The 11,970-nt window shown below is 37.9% G+C and overlaps 2 protein-coding genes across 8 annotated transcripts in view; both read left to right on the top strand.

The window, feature by feature from the left end:
- Nucleotides 1-898: 898 nt before the first annotated feature.
- Nucleotides 899-8,929, top strand: LOC141333208 (uncharacterized). The gene is made up of 2 exons (XM_073838166.1): nt 899-1,036; nt 3,493-8,929. Exon 2 carries the CDS (start codon nt 3,553-3,555, stop codon nt 8,632-8,634), a length of 5,082 nt encoding a protein of 1,693 aa, XP_073694267.1. The 5' UTR covers nt 899-1,036; nt 3,493-3,552; the 3' UTR covers nt 8,635-8,929.
- A 2,278-nt stretch (nt 8,930-11,207) lies between these two features.
- The window catches only part of LOC141333201 (uncharacterized), a 32,909-nt gene continuing 32,146 nt past the window's right edge, over nt 11,208-11,970 (top strand). For all 7 annotated transcript variants that reach the window (XM_073838152.1, XM_073838154.1, XM_073838153.1 and 4 more), the window contains exon 1: nt 11,208-11,312. The gene's annotated coding sequence lies outside the window, so the exon portion shown is untranslated. The remainder of the gene's footprint in view (nt 11,313-11,970) is intronic.

The raw sequence follows: 11,970 nt of genomic DNA, 5'->3' as shown, positions 1-11,970 counted from the left end.
CAGTGATGCTATAGTAAATTTGTATTATTATCCATATAACATTTAGAGTTATAGTTTTGTAAGCAAAACTATGATATTACAAGATTATAAAGGTTCACTATTCACTCTGTGTTTACCAGTCTCCCTATTGCATGAAAAAAATGATAACTTGCCTGTGTGATGCAGAAAATGATTACAAAATTTATTCAAGGTTTTCAAAATGTATATATTTCTTTAAGCAAGATAATGCAACAAGTGCAAGAAGCAGCAATAGAAAGCTTTACGTAATCCATCAATGCAATTTTTATTAACAGGAACAAACATATCAATTATCAAGTCCAAGTTACAAATCAGATCAAATAACTAATCAAGGTTAGTTAAATTTGGGATTAAAAGTTGAATTCAAAGCCAATTAAATCATACCAATTGAATCAAATCAGATCTCAGTAAAATCTAATCAAATCTAATCTGAGAGAAGTAAGTCTTACAGAAATATTAGACGGTTTAGGTGCACCCAGCACCGAGTATTTTTTTTTAATACTTGAAATTGCACACACCACTGTGGATGCATGCCACCTTTGAAAACAAGCCAGAAGATTAATTACTGCTGGAAGTATTGGGGAGATTACAAAAAAAAAAAAAAGAGCAGCATCAGCAATATTTGAACAGTTAGCCGAGTAAAAGTAAATAAATACTGATCGATCTCTGGCCAGGATGCATGTTTACTTTATTAACAAGAAGAAACCAAACTTACATGTGGATGTTTAGATATACTTTTCAGCAAGTGTTAAGTGGTGGGCGGAGGATGTGGTTTAAGACAGCCCCTTCCTTTTGTCATGCACTTGCATCTACAAACCATGTGCTTGTATCGCAGCCTCAGATTGCAAAGCGAGTCTCATCCGCGCTGATGGCAGCAATTGATGCGCGTTTTGCAAATTGAATGCGTTAAGCCAAAAGTTTCAAGAATTCTCATGTGGATTAAATCTTTGTTTTGAATAGGATACGTTTGGAGAGCTAAAGCAGACACTGAGTCGATGTCGGAGATGCACTGTAAATTGTAAGTACTGAACAATGGAGTTAAGAAAAGTAAAACTTAATCGAGATAGCTGTGAGTTAGAGAGGCAGCTATTTTTCCCTTTTAGTTCATAATATAGGTTGTTTTTAGTGCGCCGCACAATTTCTTGCATCGTTGTTTATGCATTTTTTGCATTGGCCATGCCCGCACGTTTCATTTTACTAACTTTGCTAGGTGCAAAAAAACGTTTTAACTGACTAGTATCTGTTTTTATTTTACTAGTACGTTTTTTAATCGCCAGTAAGATACATGTATTACATAGTGAATAGTTAATTCAGTGGAGTAAGCTGCCAAGGGCGATCGGAACGCGATTTTTGCCGAAGGGAAGTTATTTATGGCGGCCCGTTGTTTGTCGCATGAGTGAACCTTGGTTAAATTGTTACCGATAAATTAGCTTAAATGAGCTGAGGAATATGACAATATTGTAACCATTTCTTGTGTGCCATATTTTTAATCCACTATTTAGAACGAACAGAACGCGATTCGAGTCCGTTCTTTTGGTGAATAACTCCTGAACGTTCCAAATAGTTTAGGAATAGAATGGAATATTGTCAACACTGAGAAAGTAAAGAGCGCCACCTACAGTTAAAGGATTAGTTCACTTTCAGAACAAAAACGTCATCCAAGATGTTCATGTCTTTCTTTCTTTAGTGTAAAGAAATTGTTTTTTGAGGAAAACATTTCAGGATTTCTCTCCATATAATGGATCTGTATGGTGCCCTCAAGTTTGAACTTCCAAAATGCAGTTTAAATGCTGCTTCAAAGGGCTCTAAACGATCCCAGCCGAGGGAGAAGGGTCTTATCTAGCGAAACGATCTGTTATTTTCAAAACAAATTGACATTTAATATACTTTTTAACCTCAAATGCCAATCTTGTCTCGTCTCGATGCGCATGCGTAGTCTGTGTGATCAGTTGGGGTATGTCGAAAAACTCCCATCTGGTTATTCCCAACTTCAAAATCGTCCTACATCGCTGTAGTGTTTACAAAAAAAATGTAGAACATTTGAAACAAAACATCCTGTCAGCGATGGGAAAAAAGTGGGCAATTTAGTTCAACAAACGTGAACTAGTACTGCAAGTAAAGGTAATACCATGTTTATTGTGGACACATCATTATATGAACACAATACTTAAGTAATGGCTGCTTAAAATTTGTTTTTAAATTCACAGGAATAAATAAATCACATTTGTATAATTTTTTCCCAAAAAAAATCTACTTTGTTGTCACCATACTTATTAGTAATTAAAAAATATGCACTAGTAAGAGTCAAATAAATTAAAGAATACATGTTAAAAGGAGATTTCTTTCAATAATTGCTAAAACGAGATGTTTTAGCCAATGCATATAACAATTAAATGGGTTTAATTTGTGAGCTTTTACTTCCACATGATTATAGAAGCCTCATATTGCGCTAAAAATGAACACTGAGTTATAGTTAGACAGCTGGTCACTGTTTAAAGTAAATAGTAATGCAGAGGTCCAATGAATGATGATCAACAGCTGTCTGTGTTTGAGGGTTCCCGGTTGCACCAGTTGTGTGTAAGTTTCTTAGCGTATTTGTTAACTTTAAACTCTATACTATATATTTTTGCTTTGCGCTAGTAATTTTTGACGTTTATGACATGCTCATAATAGTAGATTACACACATGGCTATTTATTCACATGGATTATACTTAATTCATATTTTGATTAATTAAAATATTGTACAATATGAAAAAAATATTACACTACCAGTAAAAAAAAAAGAGTATACTATAGCTTTTGAATGGTATGTTACAAAAGCTTTTTATTTTTCTTTGATCTTTCTATTCATCAAAGAATCCTGAAAAAAAAACCTACTCAACTGTTTTAAATATTGACAATAACAATAATAACAATAAAAAATGTTTCTTGAACAGCAAATCAGCATATTAGAATAATTTCTGATGGATCATGTGATGAGAAGACTGGAGCAATGATGCTTAAAATGTAGCTTTGATCACAGGAATCAATTACATTTTAAAATGCATTCAAATAGAATGCAGTTGCTTTAAATAGAAGAAATATTTCACAACATTTTGCTGCTTTTGGATCAAATAAATGCAGGCTTTTGAGCAGAAGATAATTCTTAAAAAAACATTAAAAATCTTACAGTTTAAAAAAAATCTATATGCATATCTCTGCATATTAAGCTGTTTTTTATCACTGTGAAGCTGTTTTTAAACTGATCTGTATTGTATTTTGAGCACTTCCTATGTTGATCTGCCTCCTTAGGATGAATCGCCTGTTGTATTCTCCAATTGTAAGTTGCTCTGGATAAAAGCGCCTGCTAAATGAATAAATGTAAATGTATAACGCACTAGAAATAAATTAGAAATAAAGGTCAATTGATTTGGACTTATTCCGAAGATGTTTGAGTATTGTATGTCCTAATTTCTATTTTTTGTTTTGTTTAGAACTCTCATTGCATAACTCCACATAAGAGCAACAGCAGCAGCTGTTGAGGTACCTGGACCATGCAGGGATACACATGGAGTTCAAATCAGCGTCCTTCACCAAGGTACCAAGATCGGCCTCCACCGCAGTACCAAGAACGGCTTCCACATCAGTACCAAGAACGGCCTCCACCGCAGTACCAAGAACGGCTTCCACATCAGTACCAAGAACGGCCTCCACCGCAGTACCAAGAACGACTTCCACATCAGTACCAAGAACAATACCCACCTCAGTACCATGCTGCCAGGAATGATCAACCCAATGCATTCCAAGGACAGTTCATGCCCCAACTTCAAACCACACAGGAAAGATATTACAATGGACAACAAGAGGCTGCAAATCAGTGGAGGGCTTGCTCAGGCAATGTGGACTCGAATGCTTTTCAACAAAATGAATTTAATTGGTTAAAACGGACAAACCAGATGCATCCTCAGTACCAATGGCAATGGCATGATTGCTCCCCACAGAATTACAGAAACACAGACTGTAGTCAAGCTCCAATGTATTGCTCTCAACAGTCGGACAATTGCAGCTCCAACAGCAGGGGTTGGAATTCCCACAATTCCAACAATAGCAACTCTTGTTCCATGAACAATCAGCAACAACTTCAGCCTGCTAGAATGGCTCCTCATCATCATCATCAACAACAACAGCAGCAGTACTCTAGACAGTATTCAGGCAAAAAGCGCAGACACCATACACAAACCTATTCCCGGTCCTATAACATGGAAGTCTCCAAAAAAAATTCTAACAGTCAAGCTCAGAGCAGAGCTGAAGCCAGTCACACTTCATGCAACTCTACGACACCACCTTCTGGAGCACAAAGCAACGTTTCAAAGGCTTCTAATAACTTAAACCAAAGTCCTGTTAACCATAATCAGCCAGAACCAGGGTCAAACGCAAGTCCAGATGTATCGGCGATCCAATCTCAGAATAATCAAAATGCTGGACATCAGTCTCAGGGCACAAACAATGGGACATATAATATTAATCAGGCCTCCCAAATGACGCAGGCCAGTGAAACTCCACTTCATTCCCATGCGAGAAAACTTTCATCTTATGTTGACTCCATAATATATAGATTACTGTGTACAGATGACAAAGAAGAAGCAAATAAGCAGCAATCAGATGAAAAAATTGCACATCAGAACACTTGTCCAGAACAATCTGAGGTTTGTGCAACCAAAAAAACTGACAATCACTCTTTTTCTGAACCAAGTGCGCAGTGCACAGTTGAACCGCCCAGCAAAAGGCTAAAGTACGCTGTGATTCAGAGAGACCGTTGGAACAAATTAACAATAGTGTCTAAGGACAAAAGCGATTTTGAGGTGCAGTCTGCACAACCTGGTACTCATCGATCTAGTAGCAATGGGAATAGATGTAAAGGAACGAGCCAACACACGATACAGTATATTACGGATCCAGCAGACTGTCTTGAAGTGGTGTTTGCACTACAGAAATCTACTCCGCAAAGTCACAAGGCCATAGCCATCGTTCCACCCATTTCCCAGCAGACCTCAAACGCCACACCGACGGCTGATACCAGCCCAAAAAAACCTGACAGTCCACCGTTAAAGATTGATTCAGTTTGGTCAATTGCTGAAGAGTCTAATGAACAAAAAACTGTAAATGACAAGCTGTCTGAATCCTCCACACAAATAACTCCACAGGAGAACAAAAGCCTTGCGACTGAAAGCAACATTGAAAGCCCTGATACGTGCTTTGCTAGCCCGGTTGAAGGTCAAAATGATCTGCCGCAAAGTGACTCTGTTTCAAGTGATCCTTCATTTGACTTGTCCACTGTGCCAGTGACTGAGTACACATTGGCGAAATTGATGGATTTAGTTAAGTCTATAGAGATGCCGGAGTTTTCAGCCAGATATCTTGAAAAACCTGAAAGCCTTTTAAAGAGGATCTTGAAACTCTACTGGAATGGGAAAGCTTCCAATATGTTGGAGGGTTTGAAATCATTTAGTGAGATAGTGCAGTTATCCGAAGAATATGCAGGGGATTATGAGTCTGTGGTATTTATAAGCTTCGAACGTGAAAACCTGAAGAAGCTAGCTAATTGCGACATTCTCAAACATGATATGTATTCAACGTCTGAGGAGTTCAGGTCTTCTTGGTTAAATGTTGACGGACAGCCAGCTGATATTGAAAAGGTGCTTTCAGAGCCTCTGTTGGATGACATAACTATGTTCAAGTCGTCTTCAGATAACACTGTTGTCGCTTCAGCCAGTTTAGGTGTGAATTCCCTCACAGACATGTCTGAGGTTTCATCCAAAGAGAAAAGTGTCAATCCAGACACTTGCAGCCTATCTTTCATGCAAAAGGCAGGAAATGACAGGAAGGAAGTGACTGCGGAAAACAATGGGCATTCAGTAGGTGAGAAAGAGACATTTAAGAAGCAAGAGGACATCAAACAAAATCAAAATGTGAGCACAGATTCTTCAGACATCTCACCTTTAGTTGAAAGGTCTTCAGAGACACTGACAGACCTCAGCAATGCAAAAGAAGCATTCAGACAAGATCATGAGCAAACACGTGATAATGCATCTGCTTCACTTTCTCAGAGCCTTTCAGACGGTGTAAAAAACTCTGAGGCGTCTCATTGCAACTCCAAGGATACATGGGAGGTAGAAAATATTTCTGATGATGAAAATCCAAGCAATAAAGAGGCTCTGAATAACTCAGCAGACACCTGGCTCTTCGAAGACATTTCTGATGATGAAAATCCGGGCAGTAATGAGAGCGTAAATAACACCTCAGACAACTGGCTGGTAGAAGATATTTCTGATGATGAAAGTTCTAGAAATAAGGAGGTTGTTAATTCATCAGATGCCTCTGATAATAAGAAACCAGTGGTGGAAGATGTTTCTTCTGATGAAAATTCAAGCGATGATTCCCTGTTTATGGGAATCACGGTGCTATCATCTGAAGATGCTAAAAAATTATTCCAACAGTTTGAAAAGGAAGCTGAATGTACCCTCAAAACCGAAAGTCAATCCAACGTTCTTGTAGCGTGCTTTGATGCACCCAGTCAGCCTAAACATGAGTGCAACAAAGCAAATACTTGCTCTCGGTGCGGTGCAGAAATTGCGATAGCCAACTCCACAAATTCGACAAGGAAAGACTGTGATGCTGATCTCTTCTGCCTCCAGTGTTGGGAACAGGCACCACTGTTTGAACTAGATGAGGAGCCGTGCTCTCCTGTGCCAGATGAGGCCAATTTTCGGGGCTATCCTGCTAGATCAAAAGGACTGGGTCAAAATTGTAGACTGCCATGTCTTAAGCTGGAAGTCTGTGAGCTAACTTGTGATTGCATTGCATATGAAGGAATGAAAGAACTAAAAAGTGATCTGGTTAAATCAAAACTGGTGGAAACTTATAGTCCACCATCTGCTAAAATAGAAGTGAAGGAGCCAGCTGTTGCACCAAATGATGAATGCATTGTATATGAAGGAATGAAAAAACTAAAAAGTGACTGTCTTGTAAAATCAAAACTGGTGGAAATTTATAGTCCACCATCTGTTAAAATAGAAGTGAAGGAGCCAGCTGTTTCACCAAATGATGAAGACATTGTATATGAAGGAATGAAAGAACTAAAAAGTGACTGTCTGGTAAAATCAAAAGTGGTGGAAATTTATAGTCCACCATCTGTTAAATTAGAAGTGAAGGAGCCAGCTGTTTCAACAAAAGATGAATGCATTGCATTTGAAGGACTGGCAAAATCAGAACAGGAACACAATTATAGTCTGCCATCTCTTGAACTGCAAGTTTTGAAGCCACTGGAGACATGTTTTGCAGAGGAAGCACTGATAGGACAAAATTGTAGTTCAACACCTGTTGAAGTGAAAGTCAAAAAGCCAACTGTTGCTTCAATGAAAAAATGCATTGTAGATGAAGGACAAAAAAGGGACAGTATGATGCATTCAGAACTGAGAGAAAATCAAGATGTCAAGATGCCAGAAGTTTCCTCTCCAGAGGAATGCATTTCAGATGAAGGACTAAAAGGAGACAAATCAGAAATGGGGCAAAATCATAGTTCACCATCTTTTGAACTGAAAGTGAACGAGTCAAAGTTTGCTTTCCCAAAGACTTGCATTGCAGATGAAGGACTGATAGTTCACAAAAGTTACTGTACGGGTGAAGAACTGGGACAAAATCGTAGCCCACCATGTCTTAAACTAGAAGTCAACAAGCCAACTGTTGCTTCAGTGGAGGATTGCTTTGCAGATAAAAGACTCACAGGAAAAAAAAATGACGGTATGCTCAAACCAGCTAAACGGAAGAGAACTGAGATTAAACCAAATAAGCAGAAAAACAAAAAAGCAGAGACAATTAGAGTACCCAAGCTTCAATCGCTCAAGCAATTTCCAAAGAAAACTGCTTTTTCCAAGCATAAGCTAATATCTGGTAGCACTAGTTCTGGTTCTGGTGATTCTGTGCTTTTCACTCCAGATGTTGTTGTTAAAATTAGCTGGCCACGAAAGAAAAATCCCCCTGGTGTATCTAGAAACAAACGCCATAGTGGAGAAAGTCAGAAATGCAGTAAGGTGAAAAAATCCAGGCGTGAAAGACGAGATAATTCTGACCGAACCTCAACAAACCCTAGAAAAAACCTGACAGAGAAATCAAATGACACACCGCCCCGTGGGTCAGAAAACAAGCTGGAGCAGCTGCATGGTATTCTGTCATTGAATAAAATAAAAACAACCGAGCCAAAGAAAGTGAGATTTGACTTGTTTGGGTCCAAAACCGAAACACAATGCTTACCCCCAGAGCGGCGTTTTTCAGCCCCTGCTACCTTAACCGTCTCTGAATGCAAAGACTATACAGACGCGCTTTCTGCTAAACAAAAAGTTCTCAGCCAGTGGAGTAGCACCTTCATACCTAAAACAAAGAAGACTTCTCCTCCCAGGTCACCTCAGGAGAAAGCACCGCAAAAGAAAAAACCACAGAAACCTCAGGACCTCTTGAAGTCGAATATGAGTGCATTAAAAAGCCATTTGACTCACAGAGCCCAGCTATTAGCCAGTAGTGAGAGTCACATTAGAAAGCCATTTTATCATCAAAAGGTTACGAAAACACTAAGCGGCTAACCTGTGTCTAGCTGCTATGTTTATATTTGTATTTGAATGTATTTACACACAATAGCTATAGCTGTAATGTGTGGCGACAGCTTTCTGTTGATGACAATAATGAATATTTTTTTTTATTGGTATTAAGAGATGAATAAAAAAGTTTATTTTTCTAGAGCATTATTGTTTGATTGCAGTCATTTTGCATTTTGTAAGTATAGTTGTATTAAAAAATACTATTTGAAGTACTTCTGAATGTTGTTGCATAATGTGAAATATATATATATTTTTGTATATAGAAATAAATGACTGGAAAGTTTACTGGAAAGGTTGTTGCGTCACTTAATACATCTTGTTAATTACTTAGTTTCTGTTTCAAGCTTCTTTGGGTTTTTGTTACTGCAGAAACATTTGTCACAATTGCACATCACTCATACTTAAATGACTTTATCATACAAATGTGATGTGTATGGGTATTTATTTAATCATTTTAGATTTTAAATTTTACATTACAGGTTGCTGTACAACAAAAAAGTGATGCCACACACAGTTTAAAAATATAATGGTGTACATTGAAATACCAATATTAAATAATTAAATAAAATGGTGAATAATAAAATATATAATACAGTAAAGAGGTGTACTTTGAAACCAATGTATATATATATATATATATATATATATATATATATATACACTACCGTTCAAAAGTTTGGGGCCAGACATTTTTGTTTCGGTTTTTTTTTTTTTTTTTTAGCAATTAACACTTTTATTCACCAAGGATGTATTAAGTTAATAATTAAAAGTTTATATAATAATAAATAATTTACATTGTTATAAAATATTTATATTTTGAATAAACAATGTACTTTTTAAACTTGTTATTCATGAAAGAATCCTGAAAAAAATAAATCACAGGTTCCAAAAAATATCTACAACTGTTGATATCATCCAACATTGATCATTCTAATAATAAATCAGCATATTAGAGTGGTTTCTGAAGGATCATGTGACACTTAAGACTGGAGTAACAGCTGATAAAAATTCAGCTTTTCATCACAGGAATAAATTCTATTTTAAAGTATGTTAAAATAAAAAACATTATTTTATATTGTAAAAACATTTTGCAATATTACTGTTTTTTCTGTATTTTTAATCAAATAAATGCAGCCTTGATGAGCATAAGAGACTTCTTTTCAAGTTGTACTGATATTTCACGTCATTACGTTTAGAAGAAACTATGGCTGTATCCGAAATCGCCCCCTATACCCTCAAATAGGGCACTATTTGAGGGGACAGCCATTTTAAGTGGTGTTCGAAACCAAAGTGGACATTCCCGAGTGCACTCATTCAATCCCACAATGCACCGCAAAAACGAGTGTACAACCGATGTACGCTCAACAGCTAGAGATAACCCATAATGCACTGTGAGAGTCGCGCGCCGATTGAATTCCTGCGTCTCGACAGAAGATGGCGCCCGCAGCTGAATCATCCATCCGTTCGTTTTACAATGCGCTCGTCCACTGCGTAATACAGCGTACAACACAGGCACAAATTCGTTGGAAATTGATTATTAAATTGTTTAACCAGGGTTTATACATAAACTCCTTTACATAGTTAAAGATAAATCCTTTAATCTTACTACTCGAACTGTCTGTTTAAATGATTGTTAAACAGTAAGCAATACTATGCAAAAGCGGCAGTCCTTCCGGTGCACTTAGCGTCCGAATTCACTCACTCGTTTTCATTCACTCTAGAGGATGGATACCCGAGCCGAGGCCGACGGTACCCGACGGAACCCGACGGGCCGGGCCGGGTTCGGACAGATATTTAGAAAGGATGCTCGGGTTCGGGTCGGGCTCGGTCACATCAACGCTATAGTGCGCCTGTGTCATTACAGCGCTTTTTGCCCCGTGTGCACTGATGCGCTCATTTGTTGACATTCCGAACGCTTTCCTACAGTTGCTTAATAAAAGCGGGCTTTCCACACAAAAAAGTGCATGTGTCATTAGTATGAGAAAAAAAAAGATTTTAACTGTGTCGGGCTGGGATCGGGCTCGGACATAAATATCTTAATGCCTGTCGGGCTCGGGTCGGGTTCGGCTACTGCTCTGTCGGACGCGGGCCGGGCTCGGACAGAAAAATGCGGCCCGATCCGCACTCTAATTCACTCCTTCAAGTGAACTGTGCGAGTGGACTAATGTAGGGAATAGTGAATAGGGTATAGGGGGCGATTTCGGATACAGCCTATGCCTGTCCAGTTCACAGGTGTTTTTAATTTAATTGTAGGTGCAATTATTATGCATGGACACCGAATGCAGTTATTAAACCTTTTAAAACACCTCGGTTTTGATTTATTTGTCCATAATTCACAATGAACATTACAGTAACCGACCAGATAAACATTTCCATGTAGTATGTCCCGTATTTAACATATTTTATTCAAAATCAGAACTAGCCATGTCCGATTTGTTAATGAATCACTCTTGAGTCGGTTCTTTTCACTGAATCGATTCGCTGTTCAATCTGAATCATTTGAGAACAGTTCACTCACACACTGAGCCGTTTTGGCGGTTTGTTATTGCGTCATGAAACGGCAACGGAGAACAAAATGACCGCTGGGTTTAGTGTAATATTTATTGACAATTAACTGAAACAAACCTGCAGAAGCACCCTGTTGTTTGTCATCGAAGAATGAGGTATTTATTAACTGTTAGAGTATGTCTCTGCTCCTTGTTCGTAAGAACCTGCTTGTACGTGACTTCTCTTCCCCCTCCCTTTTTTCTCTCTCCCTGCTGTTTAATGTATCTCACACCTGTTTCTATCTTTTTAATATATATTTGGTTGGAATAACAGGAAGAGCTTATTGTACACCCAGATCTATTTCTGATATTTTATTGTACACCCAATATTGTTTTTGTTCCATATGACGCACATAGATATTTTAGTTAGATGCATAACATCCGTTAATATTCCTATATATACTCTTGTATTAAACCAATAAAGTAGAAGTAGGAAATACAGAACTTGTGTCTGTGTCTTGCTTCCCGGCCGTTTCACATTGGGAGACTTGAGAGTATTCGGTGGCAACGGGAAGTGTAACGGGATATATTTATTTACACCTTTATTTGTCCATAATTTGTCCAACAGTAACTGACCAGATAAACATTTTCACGTCGTACGTCCCGTATTTAACATATTTTATTCGGAATCAGAACTAACCATGTCCGATTTGTTAATGAATCACTCTTGAGTCGGTTCTTTTCACTGAATCGATTCGCTGTTCAATCTGAATCATTTGAGAACAGTTCACTCACACACTGAGCCGTTTCGGCGGTTAGGGATGGGAGATATGTA

Source organism: Garra rufa, chromosome 4 (genome assembly GCF_049309525.1).
Source record: "Garra rufa chromosome 4, GarRuf1.0, whole genome shotgun sequence".
In the NCBI taxonomy this organism is placed as follows: Eukaryota; Metazoa; Chordata; class Actinopteri; order Cypriniformes; family Cyprinidae; genus Garra; species Garra rufa.
This window is presented reverse-complemented; position numbering and strand designations above follow the sequence as displayed.